We start from the raw sequence: 27,724 nt of genomic DNA, 5'->3' as shown, positions 1-27,724 counted from the left end.
GCACACATTTATTGTATTCAGCAGCAGGATGATTTCTTCTTTTTCTTGAGCTCCATCAAGTTGAAACTAGATGATGCTCTAGGTAGCTTGACAACATCCTAAATATGTTTCTTTGTAGGGAAAGATAACCACTTCACATCCGGCCCACTCCCAGCTCCCAGGCGACTTTGTCCAGTCTTTGGCACCGTTTAACACTTACACATAGGGCAGGTTGTTCAATAATGGATATTTCTCATGCATCATGTGGTGGGTGAGCAACTGGCAGATGTGTCAGACATAAAGGACTGTAGTGAATGGAGTAACATCTGACTGGCAACCAGTTACGTATGGAGTTCTTCAGGGGTCCATCATGGGCCCTATTCAGAAACAACTTTGGATGCAGGGCTGGAAAGGATACTACATCTGCAGATGATAGTAATTTGGGAGGAGCTGTTGACTCCCTCCAAGGCAAACAGAACCTGCAGACAGACCCTTGGTGACCAGGCTGATCAATCACCAACATTATGAAATTCAGCCAGGAAAAATGCTGGATCCTGCACCTGACACAGGACAATCCAGTATGCATGGACAGACTGGGAAACGAGATGCTAGAAAGCAGTGCCATGGAAAGTGACCTGGGGCTCCTGGTTGATGGCAAGTTGAACAGAAGCAAGCAGTGCCCTGGCAGCCAGGAGGTCCAACCCTGTCCTGGGGGCATCAGGGACAGCATCACCAGCCAGGCAAGGATTGTCCCACTCTGCTCTGCACCGGGGCGGCCTCAGTTCTAGTGCTGGAGCAGTTCTCAGTGCCACAACATAAAAAAGACATGAAACTATTTGAGAGTGTCCAAAAGAGGGCCATGAGGATGGTGAAGGGTCTGAAGGGGAAGCCGTGCAAGGAGTGGCTGAGGTCACCTAGTCTATTCAACCTGGAAGAGACTGAGGGGAGACCTCACTGCAGTTACAATTTCCTTATGAGGAAAAGAGGAGGGACAGGCACTGATCTGCCAAAGGAATGGCCTGGAGTTCTGTCAGGGGAGGTTTAGGTTGGATATTAGAAGAAGTTTTTTCACCCAGAGGGTGTATGGGCACTGAAACAGTTCCCCAGGGAAGTGGTCACAGCACCAAGCCTGACAGAGTCCAAGAAACATTTTGACAATGCTCTCAGGCACATGGTGTGATTCTTGGGGTGTCCTGTGCAGAACCAGGAGTTGGACTTTGATGATCCATGTGGGTCCTCTCCAACTCAGCAAATTATATTTTTATTTTCTGTGTTTCTGTGAGGTTTTTTTTTCCTGACTGTCATTGTTCTGATGTCTGTCGGTAAAGAAGAATTGACTTTCAATTTTCCCCTTCTTAAAATGCAGGTTCATACTCCAGTTTGTGAAATTCCGAGTGCTGAAGGGAAAATTCTGGTTGCAACTGCTCAGGAGCAATGATTTGTGACCAAGGAATGCTGGGGGCATGGACCATGGCTGGGCTGAGGTGCCCTATGCAATTGCTGTCAGGTTTGGTGATGGTGTTTGATGCGGGTGTATGCAAGGAATCTGATTGTCATGTTTTTCTGCAGACTCCAAGCAGAACCACTCCAAGTAGAACCACATACTGCAGTAGGACTCTGCCCAGTGCATTGTTCATTAAATGTTTATTTCATATTTAAAGTACAAACATTCTTAATTCATCTTGAGGGGTACCATGAAAATTCTCCAAGCCTGAGGCTTCAGGCTTTCTGCCTAAAGCTCAAACCCAGCAAACAAATACAGAAAGCAAACACCTCCTCCCTTCAGCTACTCCAATTAGAGATCACATTGTTTTGAAAGCTTCACTCAATCATTGCATAATTGTGGATTTCAGTGTTTGGTATTGCTCCTTCCATTTGTACTGTGACTGCAGGTAGCCTCTTGCTACCCCTTCCCCATTTGACGTCAGAAGTGGTGTTGAAGTGCCTGCTCTGTCTGCCTGCATGATACAGCAGGTATTCATCCAGTGAAACAAGAGTGCACAGCAGTCACAAGCACAAGGATAAAGCAGCAAGTGGATGAGGAAAGGAATAGTCCCATCAGATCTTGGGGAGAACAAAGGCAATCTTTCTTTTTCTCTCTTTCCTTTTGTTCCCCTCCCTTCCTCTGCACATCGCCAGTGGTGGCAGCAATGACAAGCTGTCCCTATACTCCCAAGCCCAGGTAATTTTCAGACAGAAAAAAAACACTGCCACCCTTCTCCCAAAAAGCTGTTAAGCAAGCTCTACTTTTTTTTATCATCCTTTTGTTTTGATCGACTTATCCTTTCATAACTGATCAAGTATTCCGTGGGTGGCTCAGTCTGCATTTGATGCAATGATCATGGTGTCTGCAGAGAGCAAATGGGTTATGGCAGGCAGCTCCCCTGCTCCAGCACCTGCAGTTTGATGCCAGCACATTTCATGGCTGCCAGCATGCAATGACTGACTGTCCTCCGCCTCCCTGTTGTCTCCATTTGGATGCAGTGAGGGCGGATCTCTTCTTTGGGACACTGGTAAGGCATCAGGCAGAAGCACTGGGTCTGTGTCTCTGGGAAAGAATGTGTGGAAATATAGTAACAAGTGTGATAGCTGAAACCAAATTTTATACTTTGATAACATTTCAAAGTCCAACAGGGAAAAGTACTCTTGGATTTTTGTGATATATTAGTTACAAAAAGCCTGTAATGCGTTCACTGGATGGTTGGATATTAGGAATAGAGACATAATCAACTTTGAATAACAGTTTTTGCAGCAATGGCCCATGCAAAAGACTATTTTTAACTATTTAACTATTTTTATCCACTGGCTTTCCCTGACTTTTTTTCTAAACAAAGATATATTAAGTTGACTTTCTTTTACCAATTATCCTTGAACACAATCTTGGTATGAAATGGAGTCTTAAGGTCCATATTGTGTCAGCTCCTATTTCATTAAAGCTTTCTTCATGAATGCTAAGCTACCTACTGCTGGCTTATGGTAAAGCTCAGTCCTGCTGGTTATTTCATTACCTATTTCTGATCTAATCAGGTTCTGACTCTTTATACTCTTTCCCAGAAATTCCCTAGGCAGAGTTTCTGCCTTCATTTTTTTTTAAAACATGAAAAATGTGTGCTTTCTTCCATTTAGCTTCTTTCATGGTACTGCAGTATCTTCTCTGCAGTATGTTCTGTCCCTGTGTTGATACCAGCTACCTGCTCTCAGGAAAAACAAAACATTAATTTCCTAAATGTTTGTGCACACTCATGAAAAGTGGACTTCTGCAGAGATGATGAAGAGTCCAGTTCTAATCTCTTGAGCACCACACTGACAACTAATCTTATTTAATATATTTTTCTCCCCTCTCTCTTATTTTTCTGAACAGGGCTCCTCTGTAGGCTTTTGAGATAAAAACACTGACATACTGGCACAAGATCCAGCTTGAAGACATTTGCACAGTGGAGGCAGAGCTAGGCTTCTTAGAGGCTCTGGAATAAGTAATTTTTTAAAAAAATTCACCTTTTTCCCAGGAGCACAAGGTGCCTAGAGGTTCCACCAGAGCACGTCCATTGATGGACACACCTGGTCATGCCCTCTGCTTCAGCCCACAAGGAACAAGAGGTCATGCAGTAATTTTACAACCATCTTTACTTCAAATTCTCTGCCACAGAAATCTTGCATCTTCAAAACAGGGGCTTAGGATTGCTGCACACTGCTGTTGCTTTATTTATCATTAAGTAGACCAGATGTGATAACAATCGGATTTGTCTCTGGCAGCAAGGGATGGAGTGAGTGTGTCTGTCACTCAGCCTTTACCTGGCAAGCACTTGATGTGCGAGGAGCCAGTCAGAACCTCAGACGTCTATTTACAGAAAAACCTACTGCTCTTATCACCTGGTTACACAGTAAATAGCCAAGTTGCACAATATTGTCTAAGAAATAATCCTCTTAGGGATTTTACCAGCTTAGCTAGTTCATTAAAACTCTTGATAAATACAGTTTTCACATATGTGTATTTGCAAATTTTACCATTAAAATCATATTAAGCCTGATGGCCCCAGTCTCGCTTTTGAAGTAGTATCATGATTTAATTTCACAATTTAATTATATGCTATAGAGGGTGTGAGCCAAATTAATTCCTGAATTGAAAACTAGAATCTAGTAGCCTTACAAGGCATGGGTGAAAATATTACCAACTACATTTTTCTGATTAAAGATTCAAATGGTAATTCTCCTGATAAAGTTCTCTTAATCTCAAAGCTCCTCTTGTGCCTTTCTAATGGGAACTAACAGCACTACACTAGTTGTAAGTAAAGGGAAAAGGCACATATTTAAGTGTAACCCTAAGTAGCAGGGACGCAGAACTGACTACACTTTCACACTCCGTCCCCGGAGGGACTACAATGCTGTAAATCCTGTTCCCGGAGCAGCAAAAGTCAGCACATTTCACTTTTAGATCCAAAGGGATGGCTAAACCTTACCATTCAGAAGTCATACCTTGACAATCCTCCCAGTCATAGCAGGTGTCATAACCACAAGGCACTTTCTTCAAGCTATTTTCAGAGAGCTTTGCCCTCTCAATAGCCCAGTCTAGGTTGGAATTACCATGGCAAGGGCCGGCATGCAAGAAATGGAATGACTTCACTCCAAGGCACATTTCGGCTGAGTACTGACAGCTGGGCTTGGTCACATTCTGTTCAGAAACAGCATGTAGCACACAGATGTCTTCTGAGTAGTGGCTGCCCAAAGGAAGATGAAAAGAAAAATTATTTTAGCAAGCTGTAGAACAAGTCCATGCTATTAAATAGTCTAGCAGCATTGGATGAAACACAGCAAAGCCATGGCCAGGCTGGAGGTCCATCTAAAGGCTGCCCTAACTACTGCAGGACCTGGACCTGATAACTCCTGTGAGATGGAGAAGCTTTGGTCCTGTTCAAGTGTTGGGAGGTGAAGGGAGGTGAAGGACATGTGTCTGTACAGGAAACAAGAGAGGCTGTTATCTCCACAAGGATGTGAAATTTCCACAGGGCCTGGATGGCTTTTCTGAGTTAATGCATCCCTGCAGCTGTGTGTGCAAGTCTATCTCTGATGCACAGTTGTCTTGGAACCAAGGGCAGGCAAAAGCAGTCATGCTGTTTGTAGTTTCCTTTTTTCTGTATAGTTCTTGGTTACTGAGTGAATTCATTCCTAGAAGGTGCATGCATTTCCAAGCAGCACCATTTTGTGGAGCTTAGTAATTTTCCAAAAAGAGCATCATAAAATCATAGAATGGTTTGGATTGGAAGGAATCTTAGAGATCATAGTTCCTGCATGCTCCTTGTGCACGGTGTTGACATTGGAGAAATAAAGAGAAGAAAAGGAAGAGTTGGGGTCTCCAGTACCAAAGAGCAGTGTAGATTAAAAGGATCTTCTATCGTGTCTCTTTACAGTAAAGTCATTGGATGCATTCAGGAGAGCATTGCCAGTCAATTATGGGAGGTGACCCTGTATATCTAGTCAGCCCTAGTGAGGCACACATGGGGTGCTGTGTCCAGTTCTGGGCTCCTCAGCACAGCAGAGACGTGGAACTCCTGGAGCGGGTCCAGTGGAAGGTTACAAAGATGATCAGGGGACTGGAGTATCTCTGTTTTGAGAAAAGGCTGTGGAAGCTGTGCCTGTTCAGCCTGGAGAGGAGACAGCTGAGAGGGGACCTCAGCAGTGTCTGTCAGTGTCTGCAGGGAGGGGCCACAGGAGGGACCAGGCTCTGCTCGGTGGTGCCGAGCAATAGGACAAGAGGCAAGGGGCAGAAACTGATGCAATTTCAGGTAGGAAATTCTACCTGAATATGAGGAAGTGGGTTACTGTGAGTAGGAACAGTTTGCACAGAGAGGTCATGGAGTCTCCCTCACTGGAAATACCTAAGAACCACCTGGACACAATCCTGTGCCATGTGCTCTGGGATGGCCCTGCTTCAGTAGGCAGTGTGGGCCAGGACACCATTGGGGACCCCTCCAACCTGACCCATTCTGTGATCCTGTGATTGTTCATTTGATTCATAGGCTACAAACAGGGCTGTAATTTGAATACACAGGAAAAACTAGCTAATATCTGAACAGAGAGTAGTCTTGATTTGCAGTTGTCTTTTCCTGCTCTTCCTGTTCAGTGTCGCAATGGCCTCTTGGTCTATCATTAGAGAAACTTTGATTTCTAATTACAGTACTTACCCACAATCTTCTTCTGGAGACATGCAAACACACTGAGATCCAACCTGCTTTTGTCCTGGATTGCAAATACCTCTAATTTTAGTTTGCACATCTGAAACAACAGTGAGACCTACTATAACTACTAAGAAGTGGACAGAAATATCTTATGCTTCTACCATAAAAGCTAAAATGGATTTATTTCTATTTGTTCTAAGTTTCTATTTTCAAAAACTCTGTTTGGCATGCTACAAGTATCTTCATCAGTCTTTGGAAAAATCATTGGAAAACATTGTTTAACAAGAGAAACTACAGAATTCTATAGAATGCACTTTCCTACTTTGCTTTCATAAAGCCCTATTAATGCAGTTGGGCATTGGTTTGGTTTCGGATTTAAGCAAACAGTTGCAGTGTCTTAATTTCATTATTAAAGTTTACAGTACATTGCATCCAAAAATTCTGAACATAATGCAGAAGTTTAGAGCTGAAGTTCTGTGGGAGACACAAAGTAAAACTGAAATTAATGAACAGCTGCTATACGTCTTAAATCCAGTCATCAGCCTTCTAGTTCTAGCTAGCTGAAATAAGCAGTACTGTTGATACCAGTAATATGGAAACAGTATCTGCAGGCATACTAACCTGTTTCACATATAATAGAACTCAAAATAGGAGGCATCCAGGACAGGTCTTTCCCACAGGTATACTTTGTGTGACCAGTGACTACAAACCCAGGTTGGCAACTCAGCTTCACTGTTTCACCAATGTTGTACTGTTGCTTAAATGGGGAAATTGTGATACTGTCAGATATTAGTGGCCTGAGGCATACTGAGGCTGTAACAAACAATAAAAAAAAGCATAATTCTTGTTGGTTTAATGCTTTGTGGATATTTACAGAAAGTCATAATTCTTTATCTGAAGAACTATATAAAGATCCTCAGTAACACTGAACATTTGTCTGACATTCAAAACTAATAAAAATGTAACATAATTAAGTATAGAAATTTTCAGTGCATCATCATAGTCTTTAAAATATTTCTCAAGTAATAACTAAATAATATCAATATGTTTCTTATGTATGCCAATATAAGTAATTTAATTTTGCTGTTTAAAAATAGTAAGAACGGCATTTAACAGCACATTTTAATTTTTCTTTTGTAAATGGAAGAAAGTCAATGACAATAGAAAGCTCCTAAGTATATTCAGATACTTCTTTTTTTAAAAAATTAAGACTAAGTCAATACAATCACACCAAGTTTTAGAAAAGTACTGAATCTCTCCTGTTAGCAAACACAGACCAATTCTGATCCTTAATTCTTAACTGAGCTATAAATCCTTCAAGGCATTGATTTATGGTAGAGATTTTCAAGGCAGCCTGGGAGGTTGTTGTTAGAAACATATCATCCATTTAATATAAAAGATAGTAGACAAATTTCTGTAAGAATAATTTCTTCTTCGTAACTGTATCAACCTAAAGGTATCTATGTAAGTCTGAAAACAAAAGCTGAGTACTTTTGTTAAAAGTATGTAAAACTATGAAAGAGGAGAATCTTGCAGCATCCATCTGAGGATTTTCTAATACACTGGATATTACCATTTCCTTACAAAGCACATAATAGCAACACTTCTGAATTGAAAGAGGAGTGATGTAGTGACTCATGATGTTTTTGCCATGTCTACATGAAATACCTTCTTAAAATGCTACCTTTCCAGATACGTTAGAGATTCTTTTTAAAAAAACTTTTATTAAAATCTTTTTTATATGATTTTCTTCCCCTTCTATTTTATTGCTGTGCATTATGTTCATTTTCTCTTTCTTACGTTGGCACTCAACATGTTGTTGTGTCCAGGTTTGATCTGGCAGACACCGAAGGTATTGATAGCCAATGAGGCTATGACCACTCATGCAAGCAACTTCAACTTCCTCCCCCACAGCATACTGGTTCTTTTCATTCTAACAAAAAAAAAAAAACCAACAAACAAACAAACAAACAAAAAAAACCAAAACCCAAAAATTAAAAAAAAAAAAAACACACACCAAAAAGCTCTGCAAGGATCTATGGTAACGAGGCTAGGCATTGTCAAAGGAAACAATAGCAAAATCCTGATAAGATGTAATGAATGCATGCAATTCCTACTCTGAAATATGAGTCATCCACTCACCAATATAATGATAACTTTGTCCAGTTGCGGTAACTGATGTCATGGTTACAAAACAAGGATTCAAGGACCACTTGAAATGAATTTTACCTTGATTTTTCTTCAGTTGCTGATGGAATGTGGTGGGCTAGAGTCCTGCAGCATTCCTTGAACACAGCACTCTCACTAGCACAGTAGGTACATTAGATATCAGGCACATACAGCAGAGAAGTTATCAAATTTCCAATCTCTGCAACTACTACACTTTGCCTCTGTATCATTTTTCATGCTCACCCTGATAAAGCCGTGCTCTGGTGGGTCTGGCCTAGAACATCCAGAGTCAGGTTCACTAATCAAGACATTCTCTTCTCTCTTGGTTTCATCATCATTTATACAAGGAGCACCTCTGAAAAGTGAAAATTTACTGTAAGGCTGTATCTTAAGCATTCAGGTTACCAAGCAATAATGGCAGAATGTCAGGAGAGCTGCAAGTGTGTCTTGTCATCCTGCCCCTATAATTTTATTCTGTTAAATAAAAGATGGTGCACAAAACTGCAGGTTGATAGGGGGGAGAGCATGAGAGCAGTAAAAAAGTGCTAAATGCATCTATCAACATAATTAATTAAATATTTTTATGTAGCAAGAAAAAGAGTCATCAAAGAATAACAAAACAGGAAATCTCTAAATAATCCATGTAATTCTGTTGCCACCCCAGAGTGGTTAAAGGTGGCTGGTTGTGGGCATGGAGCTGTACAGCCCATGGTGCCTAACTCAGTAACAAAGAACTGTGGAGTCCACTGCTTGTAATCCTCTCCTATTCACTCCAGAATGCCCTCTGCAGTCATTACAGCAGGGATAGTGAAAATCCTGTTTCAGCTCTTGGTCCCAGTGGAAAAACTGAAGCCTTGGGCTTGAAGATGAAAAATGCTGAGCCAGTTTTTTGAAGTTGAAACCATGCTAAAAAGGTACATCACGTACACTTGAAGTGAAAATATGAGAAAACTTGGTAGCTTCATCCGAACTCTCTCAGATCTAAACCTCTATGAAGGAGGGGATAGTAAAAAAAACTCCAATGAAGAGAAGGAAAAGACTTCTCCTTGGCTTTGGAAAAGTAGATATGCAAAGCAGAATGCAAGATCTATCTTTAGTATGCAGTTCTTCAGCAATTTTCAAGGAATAGAAAATTAATAAATCAAAATGTGAAGCAAATTGCAGAGATTTTCAGAGTTTCCCTTTTCTCTACCAAAGAAATTCAGAGGGGAAAGTTGTCTGCTATTTCTCCTTGGTAGTCACAGAGTCGCTCTGGAGGGCTCCTTAACTATCCCATTACTATGGAGATCTTACAAACTTCTTACCTGTCTGTGAACACAGAGACATAACAGTCCTCCTCTTCTTCCCACTGCCCTTCACACGGCTTCCCACCATTCATTGGGGAGGGGTTATTGCATTCCCGAGTCCTTCTTTTTTTGAAGGAAGCATCACATGGGCTCCATTCAGACCAGCAACCCCATCGGCCATCAACAGCAACTGCAAGGAATAAAAGAGACACCATCTTTCATTGGCAGACCAGTACCACACAAAATATTTCTTTTATGGCCACATATGAGAGAGATAATGGTAAACTCATAATAGTAATTTTCAGAAGATGTAAAATTGTCAATGTTAACATTGCATCTAGAACATAAAGTTTTCCAGAAGATGTCCAGCCAAGTTCCAGCTGCTTCATAAAACTAAAATACATTTACCTTTCTAGTTTTGATTGAAAGTAACATTAAAACTCAGAAGCAGCATATTTTATACTTTCATTGTACACACAGATGCGTGTGTTTTCATGGTACTGACAAGTTTCTTAGGTAGTTATTTAATGAGTTTTCTAATAAATCTGAGTTCTAACACCATGTCTAAACCCCAAATGTACATCCCATGCCAGTTAAATTAAAACATTACTATTACTGTCTTCTCTTAACTCTTGGCATCAGGTACACCACCATGAAGCATGCATAAGTTTTTTTCCTAACACACGTTTTCTTTTCTGCATGCAATAGACTTTCTGTGTCTATCTCTGTCTTCAGTTGTTTATTAATTTCAAAATATTTCTCTATCAGGGTCAGATAATGAGACCTGTATCTGCCTAAATGACTTTACCTTATTTCCCTTTTGTTTGTGTAATATAAACATATATAAAGTCTCTTTTGTTTCCCCTAGGTATGGCACTAGTGCCAATTTAATTTAAAAATGTTTTTGCATTAAGTTGCTCTTTAAATTTGCCAGAATGGTCATTATGTTGTCTCTCCTTATGACAACTGAGTTTTCCTTCTAAACCATAATCATCGATTTTTATGTTCGTTAGCCATTTAGTCTTAAGCATAATAGGCTATAGGGAAAACTAAGCAATGGTTTTCTTAACTTTTTGCATCAATTATCTTTGATCTCAGCTTCCCCCTTATTGCTGAATAGCTCATTTCATATTACTTTAATTATGTAGCTAAAGAATATTTTGCCATGTCTCACACTGTCTTTTGAGTTATGGCTATTCAATTTGATTTTTTTATTTGTAATCCCTACATTTTTTCTCATGCTTTTTGGACATCACCATGTGGTAGGAAGTGCTGTGGATTTAGCAAGGGCAGGTTATGGCAGATTAACCCCAGACAAAGAGATACTAGAAGGACCACATTTGCCCACCGCCACCATCACCCCGAATACCTGCTGTGTAACCCGGAGCCCGCGTCTCGCAGTTGGCGCCGTAGGTGCCAGCCGGGCACAGGCAGAGGCACTGTGTCCCAGAGAGCACAGGCCTGCCATTGTTGGGGCACGGGGCACACTGGCAGGGGTCAAACCTGCCCACGTGTTCCCTCAGGGCTCTCCTCAGATGGCGGCGCTTGGTCACAGCGCATGGCACGTTCCTGACCAGGTCCACGATGGGTGACACCTGGCAGAGAGCTGCACAGTCAGCAGGAACCAAAACACAGCAGGGCCCTCACGGGGGTAGCCAGGGCACTTTAAGGGAACTAGAGCCTACATATGAAGCTGTATCACACAGGAATTATGGATGTTTTAAAGGAGCACAGCAGTGCTATACATATATGTTATCCTGTTCACAATGCTTTTATCTCCCCAATTTAGGACTCTGTGAGACGGGAGAATCAACCAAGTGGGATACTCTGTCCTAAAATTCAGAACACTCTCTACCACACATCACATCACTATTACATTACATCACATTACATCCAGTCCCTGTCTTGTCAGACATCCCTATGTTGCCTTCAGGAGTTCAGGAGATGCAGCAGTAGAGACCTCAGTGGATGCTGCATCCATGCTGGTTTTGCTATTTGCCTCAAGTGCTGCTGAGCAGCTGCTGTACCAGCTGAGGAGGGAGACAGCTCGGTCCACTCACAGCAGCACCAGCACACTGCATTAAAGGAGCAGGACAGAGATACAGGGCATTGCTGTTCTATTTCACTTTAGCTAAGTGACATACTTTGCAACACAGGCCTGACAAGGGAATGATCCCATGCACTGTTCTTCCTGCACAGTAACTAACCCTGAGCTCCAGAGCAATTAATTCACATTCCTCACCCTTAATCCCACTGTCTATGGACAATGCAAAACTGGTGTGCCTTATAAACCAACATGCACAAGAAGTTGTTCTGATAAAAGTTCTGTATGCCTATGTTGTGCCCATACTTACGTAAATTCATATTGCATACAACATCATCCCTGTTTACAAGAAAATATATTTGCACAGCTCTATGAAGAGCTGCTAACCAGTTAGTCTTTGCTATGTCAGTGTTTCTCTTGTTCTTCTCTTACCTCAAAGTCAATCACTGCAGGATTGTCTTTTGTTGATTCCAGCCAGTCTGTGAAGACTCTATGTCCTGGAAAAGCCCCTTTTTTCTCCCAGGCCAGAGCTGCTGCATACTCTGACCTGCCACCTTTTACCAGGGAAACTGATCGTTCAGCTGACTCCAAAATAGAACCTGAAAGACGATTTCATCACAGTATTTTCAGACAAAGGCTTCCAAAGACAGTGGGTGTGACAACAGAATTATAAGAAAATGTATAAGAGGATATTAAAGAATATACTAAGATTAATTTCTTGGAACTATCCTTGGAAAAATGAAGGATCATTCAAGTCAAAGCTCAGAAGAACAATCCCTGCCTGCTATGACAGCAGCTTGTGATAATATTCCAAATGAAAGTGTTTGAGACCTGAGTCCTGGGGATATTCAGAGTGTAAGACAGTTATGGAAAATGCAGAGCACGCAGGAGCCTCTTCTAAAACACACAGTATGGCAGAAAGGTATCTCTAGAATGCACAGCATGGCAGGTTTAGTCCTGGCTGTAAATATCTAAATAACAGATATTAATCAACTACTGAGGACAAGAATATTGTGGAAGTGATGAAATTCCTATCCTTAGTGACACAGAACATGACTCCTGCCATTCTCATGGAAAATGTGCAAGGTCATTTGGGGCACCTGAGGGAAATGGTATCTCTCAGGGTAGATAACAGGACATGGTCCCTGTTCTCATCATGGTCACCTTCATGTGTCACAGTCATCCTGTTTGTGGTGCATCTGGTACTGACTTTCTTTTTCTTCCTGAAGAACACACGCCTGGTTGTTTCTGTTCGGACACACTCTGTTGATTCCTCAACTGACAGGCCTAGAAATACCACAGAGCAGCATCTTCATCATCATAACCAGGATACGTGGCAGGCACCATGCCCCAGGCTCCCACACTGAGGGAGCAGCTTCCCGTGCTCCTCCCCTGCCCCTGGAGACTTCACTACAGCAGGCATGTGCTTCCTCTTGTAGCTTTGCACGAAGGCATGCTTCAGATACCCTCCCATATCCATGCAAGTTACAGAAGTGGCATTAAAGATCATAGATTTCCATATTTATGGTATTGTCTTTTTGTTTTGACAGTCTAGCATTCATGGGAAAATTTTTAAGTAATTTCCAAACCATCAACTTTATTAACTGCATGTGAAAAAGTACCTATTATACCTCTCAGACCTCAGTCCCATGTACCAGCTGGGGAGGCAACATGCAACAGGATGCTGGAACATCTTTTTCTTGTGGCACCTGGTCTTGGTCTGAAGGTCTTAAGTGGTTTCCCTGAACACAGTGACATTTACCAAATAAGGAATCTCCTGAACTTTTCAAATACAGTGTAGAGCAAAATTTTCTTCTTGCTCTGTATGTAAGCAGTGTGAGTAATTAGTGAGTCTGTGAAAGATTTTTTGGCTGTTGGAGAACTTACTCTGTGGTCTAAGACTTAGAAACAGGGATAAGAAAAGCTGTTAAACAAATAATTATATTTTCTTGTTAAAGATTACATACCTGAGTTCTGCAGTTCCTCAGAGCTGTACTGGTAAAGAATATCATAGGAACCACCCATCTTCCCAGAGGTGTAGTAATGAGTGCCAAAGTCATCAAATATTCTGCTGTATAAAGCATAGTTGTACTCCAGGGGCAGGTGGTTAAGTGCTTTTAGAAAGATGTCTGATAGCTGCAGATCTGACTGTTTCATTGTGAAGTTTGCAACAGAAATTACTTTATGGACTCTAATAAAGTTGGAATTCTAGAAATAAGAAAAGGGGAGTGTTAGGACTTCAGAGGGCAGTATGTGCAGAACCTAGAGGAGCCAAGATTATATCCTGAGATATACTGCAAGAACAAAATAATCCTGCTATCATGATGTTTTACCCATGAACAAATCAGCTCTGGATTTTCCAAGAGCTCTGTGAGGTTCTTGAGGGCTCTCTTGCATTGTGGGTATATATAGCAAATATTCCAGTATTTGTGTTCCAGTAAAAAACAGGGCTCACCAAGCCCATACCAATCCAAAAGGATTCCTGTCATGAAAAAATACACCAGCAATTGGTAAGATGACCAAAAAATTCTGAGGAAGGCTTCACCTTTTAACTGTGGCTTGTTTGCAGGTAATTTGGTGAGTGGGTATTTTTAACACTAACTCTTTTATGAAGTTCCACCATTTAGCAGTCTGTTAAAACTGAAACTAAACCTAGGGATAAAGACCTCCTTGAGTTCAAGTGTCAGGCTGTTAATGTGAGAGATAAGAAAAAGAGAATGTTCAAACACTGGAAACATAGACTCACAGGATATCCTGAGGTGGAAAGGACGTCTTTTACACATAGAAAAAAATATATCTTTTTGAAAGAGCTTATTCACATATTTTTGCAGTGCTGGAGTCTGTTTATGTTAATGTTGTACTAAGTAGAAAGCAAACAAATAGAAAATACTGAAAGAAGGGACTTGTAGAGTGACAAGGGGAACTAATGGCACAAGCCAAAGCAAAGAGATCAAGAGAAAAAGGAGGGACAGGAAATGGGAGCAAATAACCAACTGGCAGATAGGAAAGATTCATTATAAAACACTATGTGTTTTATACACAGGTTCTTCTGCTGGATTTTGCTGCTCTGCTCCACTCCACTTTCTCAAATTACAACGGCCCCAGCTAATGTTTCAATCATGACACAAAATTCTGGGCCACTTTGGCAAATATTGATTCTAAAACTTTAGTTGGTTTCCATATGTGCTTGCAATCTGGGAAATCCCAGAGGGGGAAGAACTCACTAAGAGCAGCCCTGAGAGAAGGACTTGGAGGTGCTGGTAGGTGAGAGGCTGGACATGCCCTGGCCATGGCACTCACAGCCCAGAGAGCCAAACGTGTCCTGGGCTGCATCCAGAGCCCCGTGGGCAGCAGGGCAGGGAGGGGATTCTGCCCCTCTGCTCTGCTCTGCTGAGACCCACCTGCAGCACTGCATCCAGAGCTGGGGTCCCTGCACATGAAGGACATGGAGCTGCTGGAGCCAGTCCAGAGGAAGGCCAGAATAATGATTAAAGGGCTGCAGCAACTCTGATATGAGCACACACTGGAAAAGCTATTCAGTCTGGAAGTCTCCAGGGAGACCTCATTGTGGCATTGTAATACTTCAAGAAGATTCATAAGAAAGCTGGGGACAGACCTTTTAGTAGGGCCTGTAGCAGTAGGGGAAGGGGTAATGGTTTTAAGAGGGCAGATTCAGGCTACATATAAGGAAGAAAATTTTTATGATGAGGATGAAACACTAGAGCCGATTGCCTAGAGAGATGGTGGATGCCCCCTCTCTGGAATCATTTAAGGCTGGGCTGGACAGGGCTCTGAGCAACAGGATCTATTTGAAGATGTCCTAGCTGACTGCAGATCAGACTAGGTTGCCTTTAAATGTTGCTTTCAACACAAACCATTCCACTATTTTATGAATCTATGATTAAAGGATCAGAACTCATGAACACATACTACAGACCAGTCTGCTTAGCTAAAAAATTTCTGGTAAATAGAATTAAATTTAAAAAACAGCAAGTCTTCATATTTCTTCCATGCAAATACGAAGAAATGCATGGTACTTCAAGTGGCTAAGGTCCTCTTGAGAACCTGGGATAGTCATGTAAAATTTTTATGCAAATATTTATATACAATATGTTCATTTATATGCATATATGCAATATATATATATGCATATCACATGTATTTTAATATAAATATTAATATCTTATTTATACCTATTTTAACATATAGGTTTCAATGACACATCCCAAAGCACAGGAAAGTTCCTCCCTCCTTTTAAGTGATCAATATAGTCTTCTTTTTTCACTATATAAGGAAGTCTTGCAAATTTATCTGTAGGTCTTTCATATGTACACAAGTACACATCTACCTATGTATATTATAGTAATTGTGTTTACTCACTATACAGTTTATGGAGAGAGAGATGAAAATAGAGGCTTACTGTCTGATACAGTAGATAACATGAGGAAGACCCAAGGTAATAGTCCTTCTCTATATTAATTAAGAAAGGATTTTAAACTGTATCATCTTTACCCAACACTGGACTAAGTTATTAGTGGGTTTCTGTGGTTTCACAGAATCATGGAATGGTTTGGGTTGGAAGGGACCTTAAAGACTATCTAGGTTCAACCCCTCTGCTTGGGCAGAAGCAACTTCTTTGCTTGAACACTGCCAGGGATGGGGCATTCACTTGCTTGTCTGGGCAGCCTGTTCCTGTACCTCACCACCTTCCATGACAACAATGCTGAAAACCAATGTAGATGCAAAAGAACTTTTCTGTTGCAAGTTTTACCTAAACTAACATTTTCATAACTAGCTCTGGTCTGTGTTTAAGCCAATAAGAAGCTACTGTTCCTCCAAAATAAACTTGCTAATTGTACAGGAGAGCAGCCTGATCTGTGTACAGATATCTACATAGGCATGAAGGTGAACTGATTTCAAGCAGGTGGAACTTCAGGATAGTTGCATTCAAACTAGGAGCAATGCACTGTTCAAGCAATCAAGCTGCTTAACTATTAAGACAAGCAAGAAAGGCCTGCAGCAAACTTCCATTATAGGAAATCTTAAAGTTAAGACTAATATTTTTGCAAAAGTTTCACTGTAATTGCATTAGAACTCCTGAGTTTCAACAAGCCTTAGCTTCGTTCAGTCCTACGGCCTTTCCCATGCAGAAGTGCAAACAATAGCTGACCATTTACTGCCATTAAGCAATAAAGATGCATGATATTTTACCCTACCAGTATTTGTTTGCTTTAAAAGCACAGAATCTTATGGGAAAAATGTTATCTCCTCTGAGAAACTTTTCTGTGGGTGTGTTATTTCTGAGATTATTTTTATGACCAAACATATCTTGGCAGACATGAGACCCCAATATACAAGTAAGTTACCAAATAAAATAAAAAAAATAATCATGTAGATTAATACCCAGTACATGCATATGTACAACATTCTTGAGTGCTCTTCCTTTATTTTTTGAGTTGTTTGCTACTGTTAGGTATTATGCCCTCTTAATTTATAATTAGGAGAGAGGAAGGAGTGGCTTACGCAATATGATAATGTCAAATCTATGCTTTTTAAAAGTGGAATAAGCCTATGTTTTCTGTACTAAACAAAACCCATGATGCATTACAAAAGGTATGCTACAACCAGGAATATATTGTAGTATCAGAAGAGAATTTTTTAAATACCTAATCTAGTGGGCCAATGTCTCGATAGGGAAAGTAGCCTTTGGCAGCTCTGTTCTGAAATGAGCAGACAGAAATCAATAGAAAGAAAGAAACTGAAGGCAACATTCAATTACCTTTTCATATGAGGCTTTAATAGCTTTCTTGAAGGAGGAAAGTGAAGTAACCTGGACCCGTGTCTTTCTTGAGAATAAAAATGGGATACCAGAAGAACTTTTACCACTACGAGTGGATGAACTACTGTCAGAAGCACTATCACTCAGGGGAGTTAAATCTTTGTAGAAATCTGATGTTACATCATCCTCTTCATCTGCTACCTGGCAATTCAGTAAAGTGAAATGCATTTGCATAAATGATAATATGAAACAGAAAACTGTTAAGCAAAGAATTCTTGATTTCTTGCTTATTTTTTAATGGAAAAAAATATGCCTGATTATTTGAGATACGAAAGTAAGCTATAAAACTGTTCATAACACAAAAGATGAGACTGAGAAAGGCTAAGAGGCAAAATGAATGCAAGTTAAGCAGCAGTCTTACAAATAGCTGTTTATACAACAACAACCACAAAAAAGCTGTAACACTTTCTTCTAAAGCTTCTCACCCCTGTGCCCTAAACCTTAGGAATATTTTTCAACAAGTTTCAACATAATTTTAAAAGAATTCCAGACATACATGTTGTGTCCACATCATGATGACTTCCCAACCCCATGGCTTCTATATTGTACAAGACAGGGTTTGGTCCCTCCTGACCTTTTTTTCCCAATTTCCAGCTAGAAGAAAGAACAGGTTTGCACAGGAGAGTCTCAGAGTATACTTGGACTGTTAGCACCTATACTGCATGATGGATTAGAGGCAGGTGAAGAGGAATTATGAACAAACCTACTGATCTGGTTGGTAAACCTCCAGTGGTGGTGTTGAGCAAAAAATCAAGACAACCTCACCATCAGATCAGAAATCATTTATTTCCCAAAATTTGGGACAAGACCTGTGTTTTTGAAAAATGAGGTTTTTTTCCCCTCCTCTAGGCTTGTTTGCTTAATAGGGCTGCTAAGGATTTTGGGATATGAGGCGGTGCATTCTCGTCCTCCACTTCCATTTTACAAGAAGTCATATCCTTTTACAGGAAAACACACTGGAGTTCCAGGAAGGCCCAATCCAGTGGCCCTTCTACATGAGAAGCTGCTCTAAATGTTAAAAGATAAAGATGCACTCTCAAAGGTGAGTTTTACAAACCCTTAACAGTTCTGCAAGTGGGCATTAGTAATTTACTGAATCTTACTGGCTATAAAGAGACCTGGGCAAACCAAACATTGGTTTTCCTCTTAAATATTTCTGCACTCAGTAATTTTCACCATTGTTGACAAATCCGAAATGTCATAGCCAATTCAATTGCAGGTTCTGTGGAATGCAGCAAGATGTCCTTTTTTCAGTTTCCTCTGTTAAAGTAATTCTAAAATTTCACAACACCTCTTGCAAAAATTGTTTTCATCTATTAGTTGAGCTTTCTTCACATACTGTAGTATTTTCTTCCCAGTGCAGCATCTACTGGGCTCAAACAGGGCCTGCTCATATGTACACAGCCAGATGTTGTGCTCCAGTCATGGTATTCAAAGCATTTTCTGAATGCTAGTGTCAATGAAAAAGATATTAGTGGTTCCTAGATTTTTTTTATGATACAATCCAAGTTCGTTTTGGTCATTCCCCAGCCTGTCCTGTAAGCCTCCTCTCTAGGCTGTGTATATTTTGTCTTCCTGCTTCCTTGGCTCAGTGCCTGCCTCCTTTCTTTGTTGCATTGTGGAGGGACTGAGCAGGGAGCAGGCAGGACTGAGGGGTTGAAATGGCTCAGGGAGGAGCTGGGTCCCAAGGCTGCAGGTGACAGGAAGGAAGCTGGACTCAGTAGCTGCAGCCATTGGCAATTCGAGTATACAGAAGTGATGCTGGAATAAGCTTTGGAGTTGGACAAACCTCTGCCTAGATGATGTCTGGCTAGGAGAAGGCCCTTGGTTCCAAGTCAGAACAAAATAAGGCTACAGTCACAAGGAAGCAGGAGAAGCTCAAATCAATCATATTGACTCTGGTATATGGTGCATTAAGTTAACACAGATCTGAAAGACATGAGTGGAGCAAGAAAATTTATCCCCTTTTCACATATCAACTGAAGCATCTTCAAGCCTCATCAGGTTGAGAAATCTGTATGTTCTAAAACATACAATACTACTTAACACTTGAGCACTTGGATTTTGATTACACCAAGGGTTTTATAGCTAGGAGCTGCTGCTTGCGAGTACCTGAAAGCTGACAGCCTCCAGATTTGCAGGAACACGATACAATTTCCTTGTCTCATTGCGCTTCACTGTTATGCATTGTCCTCCATTGAATGAGTTGCCAAGAACTTCCCCTCGGCTCTCTCCTGCCAGAATGTGAAATCTAACAAAAAATTTATTTCCAGAGATTAAACAACTCTAGAAAGATGTATGAACTTGAAACATTTCAGGGTATACAGCTGCATTGAAGTATTGAAGATTTGATTGAGAGCATGAGCATCTGGGTCATGTTATTGGTTTGAAAGGAATTACAACCACTTCTCATTCACACTGAATTCACTGGAAAAATGCAGTAGCATCAATACAGTTTCCTGCTTTCCAGAAGTGCCTAACCTTACCGATGACCCCAAAGTCTGCATAAGGCAGTCAGTCTTAAGTGGAGAACCTAAAATTGGTTCTAGGTAAATGAGCTACTGGTTCTCTATTTCTACCATAAATGATGTTACTGGACAACACTGAGATCAAAATTCAATTAAAAAATACCAGTCTGCTTGGGACAGGCATCCCCTGTTTAGGCTTTATATTGTTTTAATTAATAGCATGGAAGTAGTTGTTATCCTGTGAAATGTCACACAGACAAACAACATCTGTAGAGGAACATCCTCAAAATTTTTGAAGCACTTGGTATGATGTACAGGCAAGTAATTCCATGAGCTGTAAATTGCCCATACATGCTCTGGTTGCTGTGCCACAGAACCAGGTGTCAGGGACAGTGTCCCTCAACACCTCTTCATCTACCAGCAGTGCTGGACTGGAGGATGCAGCAGGCAAGTCCTAGCCTGATTGTTTTATTGTTTTTTTATAATTTCTTGCCAGTTTTAATTTGAGAGATTATGTGCTTTAATGAATGCTCTCACATGGTAACTGGAAATTATTTTGTTCATGTAAATTAGTGAGGTAACAACTAAATCTTACGAAAAAATTAGCAGAGTTGGCTTACCCACTGCCTATTAATTGCACACCTGGGATGCTCTCATACTTTCGGTTACACACCGTCTTTTTCCTTCCACAGTTTCTTTCATCAGAGTTGTCCCCGCAGTCATTTTCTCCATTACATTCCAATGTTTTTGAAATACAGCGACCTGCACCAGAGAAACAGCAGCAGTAAAAGTTCATCATGTCTAAATGCAGAAAAGGGCAGTCTTGTCTTTTTCCTTTGCAAAAGTGTGAGCTTGCTATAGATGTTAACACTGAGTTAGTGTAAGGCCAGGATTATCCCAATTAAGAAATGATCGTTTCAATTCTGTGAGTTTTGCCTCATTTCAAAGCTGCAAAGGCTTAATTTTAAGTTTGGCAAAAGGATATGTGGATAAAATTATTTAGCCTGATCAGGTATATTTAAATTGAAGCAAACAAGAAATAGACAAAAGCCTAATAAAAATAGTGAGAATTTATGCTCAGACAAACTCTTCAGTTATGGTTGTATGTGAAAAATGTGTGCAAAGAAATATAATTGGAGTACTGTCCAGCTATCACGATCATAGTAATATCCCAGGCTAAGAACGGCATTTTAATTACTTATAGAAGAAACTGAAAAGATAAGCTGTTACTAATACATATAAAATTCTCACATAAACTTTTCTCCCTGGTCCCTTTCCCCTGGAATTTATACATGAAATGTATGGACATCTTTTGTCTCATTATTTAGTCTTTTGACTAACTGGTAATACTGCAGTTACACAGTGAGGATAATCATTACCACTTTCACACTGAAATTTATTCTTGCAGTCAACTTCCACTATGTTGCAGAGTTTAGCTGGGAAACAAGGGCGGGAATCCACCAGTGGCTCGGTACATGCCTGGCCCCCAAATTGGGATGGTTGCAGGAGTGTCCGGGTACGGAACTGAAAGGCAGAAGAAATAAACCCAGGGTTGCTTTTATGAGCTGTGTTTGTAGCTAAGTTCCACCCTAGGCAGAGACACACACCTCAGTGCTGCTGAAGCTTTATCAGAACTAGAGCCCTGAAGGAAATAATCAGTCATTCTTGTCCTTCCATTCTACTATGCCATCACCCTGGGTGAGGCAGGCAGGTATCCAAGAGCCTCATTAGCCCTGATGGAATATAAATGATTAAACTGCACACTACCTGGTCTACATCACCAAACAGATTACAAATTCCATCTCTGTATCTTCAGTATACACAGTAGGAAATTATGTGAGAACAGGCTTACAGAGATTTTTTTCTGTTCTTTACAATCTCTGTTGAATTAGAAATATCCTGACAGTGACAACCCAGCTGGCTTGACTCCCATATGTGGGATCTCTTGTTTGAGGAGAACTGGATGACTTGAGAAGACAAAAATGCTTTTCCTGAAAGTTTCTGGGAGCTCATTGAGTTTTCTTTCCCTGAGACAGCACCCTCCACACAGAATAATAAAGTTGAAGGGTGTTAGATTAAGTACTTCAGATATGTTTTCCACTCCACAGGACTGCTGGTGAGACCTGTCTGCATGTGCCTGAGTAGTTTCTCCTCTAAGAATTTTTCCTACTGCAAAAGTATGGTTCATTGCAGACTTTCCTCCCTGTAGATAGACCCTGGAGACAAAGAGTGTAGGAAGTTTCTAGTAAAAAACAATTACCAAGTGACTCTGGAGGGAGAGTGTGAAGAACACCAGAAAATTTTCAAGCTCATGAGAACCATTCCTTACACTCCATTTCAGTTTCATAACTCCCACTGTACTATCTGTCAGAGCTTCCAGTTCTTTACTCCTTCCCATCAATGGGAACTTGCTTATACTAGTCTTCACTCTTACACTGTAAGCCAGGTCCTCTGTTCTGTTGGTTGTTCATATTTTTAGAGGTCACAAGCAATGATCTTGATATTTTCTAGAAGAAAATGGACCACAGTCCACAAAATCACCTTTCCATTTGAAGAAACATATATGTTGCATCAATACTTACAAAATTACTAAAAATTAATACATTTGTATATGGATGTAAGGTAAGAAATTCAGACACATAAGAGGGTATTGAAATCAGTCCAGTTTAGAGGAACACTCCCTTTCACCTCGAAATTTTCTGTCTCCCATTCTCTCACTGATTCTCCTTGCTCTGCTCCCACACTGCTCATCCTAGTTGCAACCCCACAGGCTAGTTCACCTCTCACATATAGAACACCTTTAAGTATGTCTTTCTCACACTATTTGGGCATCAGAGAGTTATGTATGTAAAGATATACTTAAGAGGTTTGACAGATTTTCAGAGTTGCTTTTCAGGCATGGATTTCTGAAACCAAGATGTCCCACATGCAGTGGAACATAGGCTGTGTCTGCACAGAACCTCAGAGCTGCTCTCATGGTCAGCTTCAAAGCTCATACCCACCAGCCTACAACTACCCCACACAATCCACTGTCACCTCCCTCAATCCTCTACAGCCTTACATTTGACAGGGCTTGGTATGTTTAGGTAAAATTCACTTTAACCTGATTTTTCATTTCTTCCCTCTCTACTGTCTCACCTCTAAGTGTACCATTGTCAACTGAGAAAAGCCCAAGAGGAAAAACCACCATCCTGGGTGTTTGTGCCACAGACATTGCACATCTGCCTGTGGCAGTGGGGGGGGTTGTGCATGCTGTGAAGGTTCAGGGAATGTTGCTCTGTATTTCTTAACAGCAATCTCAAACTGATCCTGACTATCAGTATAAGACACAGACTGAGAATTTCTAGCCAGCGACACCTAGGATTTGTTGACTCTTTTTGAGAGATGATTTGTTTCTATTTTTCTTGTCTTTAGAACATGCAGAATGTTATGGCTAAGCTAAGATTCTGTGACTCTCTGCTGCTTAAGCAGACATAAACACTTTATGGTTTAGTTGATTCATTATGTGAAAAATTCACCATTAATTATGGCAGTGGAAATTTTGAAGCAAGTTTATCATAAGCATCACAAGCAGTCTCATAAATGGATTTACTGTACTAAATCACCCTTTTCTTGTCTGATCTGCTTATTTTAACTTGTTCTCTTCAGCTCCTACTGTATAATTCATAACCAATTTCCCTTGTTAACTTAAACTGTCATTTTCCAGATCAATTGATGTAAAGTTGAAACAAGGAGATCTCTTTAGCATAATTTCTTGCATTTAACCCATATAATACATTTTCTACCTACTTGTTTTTTAACACATGGGTCACATTCTGACCAAGGGCCAAAGCCTCCAAGCTGACAGTTGATAGGACATGTTTGCTGGTTACATGTACGAGATTCTTGCTTTGTGCACAGCTGGTCACAGAAGTTTTGGCTATAATATTCATCCATTCTTATTTGCCTAAAAAAATGTAAAAAAATATGCTAGGAAACAATAGACAGATTGTAGGTGTCCTCTACTCGTGGGTGAAGGCTGACAAAATGATTTGAACTCAAATAAGAAATCCTGAGAGATAATATGCAGTTGCAGAATGTTGATTACAAGAAAAATCCAAATATGCCTTAAGTTTAAAGAGCAATTTTTTTTTGGTTCATGTCACTTCAGATGTCCCAGAGGATAGCTACAGACAGAGTCAGGAGGGAAAGAGGGTACTTCTCACAAGTTTAGATTATTCCACAGAGCTGAATCAAATTAGATACTGCTGAATCTTCATTTGACATCATTTGCTGTCATAAAACTAATGGTGCAGGGAGGAAATTTGGAGCTCACCCCTCCTGTGGCATTGTGCCCAGTGCAGGGCTCCCAAAGCAGGGCACTGAACAGCAGCCTTGTGTGTCCACAGCAGCTGAACACCCAAAGCACGCTGCCAGCAAGGCCACTGTAGGACTGGGCTGTCCTCCTCTCATTACATCTATTGGTAGATATTGGTTTGTTTGGAGGCACTGGCTCATAGGATTAGAGTGGGCTGAGTTGGAAGAGATCTCAGGGGTCATTTAATTCCAGCCTTCCCCTTCCCTCCCTGCCTCACGGGCAGTAATGTTATGTATACAAAATTCTGTCATTTTAAAGCATTGCAATTAAAAGATGATCTATTTATCTGATAAACACTCGAGCATGACAATTTTTCTCAATATATTGTGGAAGGTGGAGCTTCAGACATAGGTGCCCCTCTCAGTAAGTGCTATTTTTCACGGAAAAGAAGTAGTGAGATGGCTCAGCCCCCTACCTGTGCCTGGTCTGTGTGCCGAAATTGCAGGTCTGTGAGCAGGCAGACCACGACCCCCATGGGTAATGTTCACAGTAGCACCCCTGGCTGCTCCCAGTCATCAGACTCAGCAAGACCAGGTGCATTGGCACAGTCACACCCATGGCAAAGGCATCCATCTACATCACAGAGACAAGCAGCTTAAGCTCAAGAAACTGAGTTATTATATATTATTATAACCACTTGGTTATGCCAGGGCTCTTACAGAGATGTCACTTCAGTTAGGCCCAGTTTAGCGTATTCAGCTCTGAAATGCACATTCACTGCTTGCAGAGTCTATAAATCTACTTCAAAATACTAAGGTGCTAAGCTGGGCACCTAGAAAGGGGCAATCATGCATGATAGACATAGCACTAATTCAGTCAATACTTCAAGGACCAGAAGTCGCAATGGGGTTTTTGGCCACTTATTTATCAGGAGAACTAACAAAATTATGCATTATTTCTGTTTCAGAAGTTGCTTGTAAATTTTTTTGTACGTGACAAATAAAGATCTGTTATTGTTCTTCGTTGCTTAGAAGTATCCTCAAAAATATTTTCTAGAAATAAGAATAAAAATATGAGAGTTTTTCCTATACAGTATATAAAACAACAAACAAGACCTTATGACTAGGCAACTCCATCTATTAGCCTGTAACCAATTAATTTTCACATGCCTATAAACCCCCTTTGCATAAGCATTTTATTGCAGTGAATTCTCCCCTCTCAAAGTTTTGACTAGCCTGTTGAAACTGCAAACCATCACTATTCAAAGCTCACCTGAATTTTCTATTAGCAGTAGAAACAGAACATCTAGCCTATTTCTCACTCCAGTGGTCAATCAAACTTTATTTTTTGAGACAAAAGGTTATAGGCAATCTTTAGGAAGTAATAATACTTAGTAGATTAAAAACAAACAAACAAACAAACAAAACCAAAACAAACAAACAAACAAAAAACAAACAAAAAACCCACCCACATTTTCCAGAAACAATATGTATTAACTAAAAAATGCAAACCTCAGCATGAGATTGAATCAATACTAAATCTGATAGGCTGTTACAGTAGGGCATTATAAATTTGGTTTACATCAAAACCTCCCCCAAATCAAAAGGACATTTAAAAACCAAAGTATTTATTTCAAAACAATACTCCAAAATACTTAGTTTCAAAAAGTTTGAAATGAATTGTGCAACTGTTTTTTTCTTTTAGGTTTTTAGCCACATATGCTATTATGATTTTTATATTTTGCTGAAAAAAATGAAACTGCATCAAATCCAACCATTGCTTCCTCCCTTAGCAAAAAAAGGCAGTAGGTCTTCACATTGCTGTGCAGTGAGAACTTGAGCACTTTTTACATGGAAAGCTCATCAATGAACAAGTCTTTCAGAGAGATTTAAGCACAATCAAATACAACATATAGTAAGACAGAGGAAGTAGTAGTCTTGCCAGTGGATGAAGAAGAGAACAGATATTTTCTTTTTCCTTACCTGACTGCCTGGCTTCTTGCATCAACAATGCTGGCTTGGAAAAGAGATGAAGCCCTACAAAACAATTACTTGCTTCATTCCGTCACTGCACTGTACATAGAAAAACAGACTTTATTCTCATCAGTGAGCAAAAAGCAACCTATCAGTGCATCAGAAGCCATATAAATATTGGCACATGCGAGAGTAATTCAACATTTTAAAGAGATAGAACAAAACAAACCCCACAGAACACTTCTCCATAGGTCTTGTAACCTGTGTGCTTTGAAGCCAACCAGAAAAAAAAATCCTTCTTCTTAACGTACTGTAAGATTTTTACCTGAAAACTCAGTGTATGTTGCAGACTCATGTGACCCTGGTGTGGTTTGCTGCAGTCTTTCAAATGAAAGGCCAGAGGCTTTGTTTGATTTGGTTATCCTTTAATGAAGGCAAATTGATCTGGTGGCAGGAGTGCTCAGAACTAAATGGCCCCCACACCTGCTCCCCCAGGGAGATGTGTTCTACAGAAGTGTGGAGAACCACCTCTTTGTACAAATGCAGCTGCCCAAGATGAGCCAAAAGGATTCAAAGTACATTTGCATTAGGCTAGAGTGGCTCAATGCACCACAGGTCTCCTTGTGCTGCCTGAGAGAGCTGCACAACCTCTCTGCCTTCAGTCTGACAGCAAGAGAGTGAGAATTTAGTAAGAAGGCTCATGCTTGTAGCTCATTACTGCTTTCACAAGGAAACAGGAGACAGAGTCCAGGCTAAGGCAAAATACCTGTCTGCTGCTGCACCATCTCCACAAAAGGGGGGCTCCCAGAGAAAGCAAAAGTCCAAATGCATTTGAGGTCATTTACAGCTGTCTGCCTTTTGCCCTCGATGGTGCGATCTGTGCATTGACCCTGGGGAAGTGCTGCCAGCAGACAAGAACTGAGAGCCTCTGTCCTGCAAGCATGGGCACCACCTCATGACTGAGGTGCCAAGGCAGGGGTTAAAATGGTAAATAAGAGAATGAACACACGCAGAACAGAAACAGCAATGGCAAGTACAAAACAAGGAAGTGATTTGCCCTAAAAAAATAATGACAGTATGAAATAGAATCCCTGACCTCCCAAATACCCATTAAGGATTCCATGCAGAGGGCAATCCTGCATTGAGCCCTCTTGACTCCATTGGACTGGCAGAAACATGTCAAGATATCAGAGCCCTCAAAACATATTTCCCAATTAGTTGGGATCCAAGGTCATCTATATCCTTGGAAAAAAACCTCAGAGCTTCCTGCATAGCTTCATTTTCCAGTTGCCTTTGCAGATTTTTTTAAATTCTGAGCTTGGCCAAGAAGTGTTTTTGTACAACTTGAGAACTTGAGAACAAAATTAGCAAAGTGATATTCTGCCAGATCCTTATTACATTGTGTAAACTTGTTATAGGAAATCAAAATAGTCATCACTAGCTCTATCATTGCTGCTGGGTGGGATTTTTAAAGTTGTGTGAAAAATATTGTCTTC

The 27,724-nt window shown here is 40.5% G+C and overlaps 1 protein-coding gene across 4 annotated transcripts; it reads right to left on the bottom strand.

Annotated features, from left to right (window-relative positions):
• Positions 1 to 1,604: 1,604 nt before the first annotated feature.
• C6 (complement C6) lies at positions 1,605 to 26,648 on the bottom strand. Of its 4 annotated transcripts, none has more exons than XM_014256999.2 (19): positions 26,554 to 26,648; positions 26,238 to 26,327; positions 24,731 to 24,888; positions 23,748 to 23,904; positions 21,338 to 21,482; positions 20,579 to 20,720; positions 19,603 to 19,741; positions 17,431 to 17,631; positions 13,619 to 13,859; positions 12,816 to 12,938; positions 12,084 to 12,250; positions 10,977 to 11,202; positions 9,626 to 9,797; positions 8,565 to 8,676; positions 7,953 to 8,085; positions 6,774 to 6,965; positions 6,159 to 6,249; positions 4,453 to 4,694; positions 1,605 to 2,527 (listed from the first exon to the last, which is right to left on the bottom strand). In XM_014256999.2, the coding sequence occupies exons 3-19, from the start codon at positions 24,886 to 24,888 to the stop codon at positions 2,346 to 2,348; spliced, it is 2,823 nt and encodes a 940-aa protein (XP_014112474.2). In that variant the 5' UTR covers positions 26,238 to 26,327; positions 26,554 to 26,648; the 3' UTR covers positions 1,605 to 2,345. The 4 variants fall into 4 exon arrangements, with proteins under 4 accessions (XP_014112474.2, XP_005528015.2, XP_087910583.1 ...); XM_005527958.3 differs by having other exon boundaries at positions 26,238 to 26,291; positions 26,554 to 26,643; XM_088054457.1 differs by lacking the exon at positions 26,554 to 26,648 and having other exon boundaries at positions 26,238 to 26,519.
• Between the last annotated feature and the right edge of the window lie 1,076 nt (positions 26,649 to 27,724).

This window comes from Pseudopodoces humilis, chromosome 4 (assembly GCF_049639895.1).
Source record: "Pseudopodoces humilis isolate 2021_Gansu_Grassland_sample_001 chromosome 4, ASM4963989v1, whole genome shotgun sequence".
NCBI lineage: Eukaryota > Metazoa > Chordata > Aves > Passeriformes > Paridae > Pseudopodoces > Pseudopodoces humilis.
The sequence above is the reverse complement of the archived record's forward strand: the minus strand, read 5'-3'. Positions and strand labels throughout refer to the sequence as shown.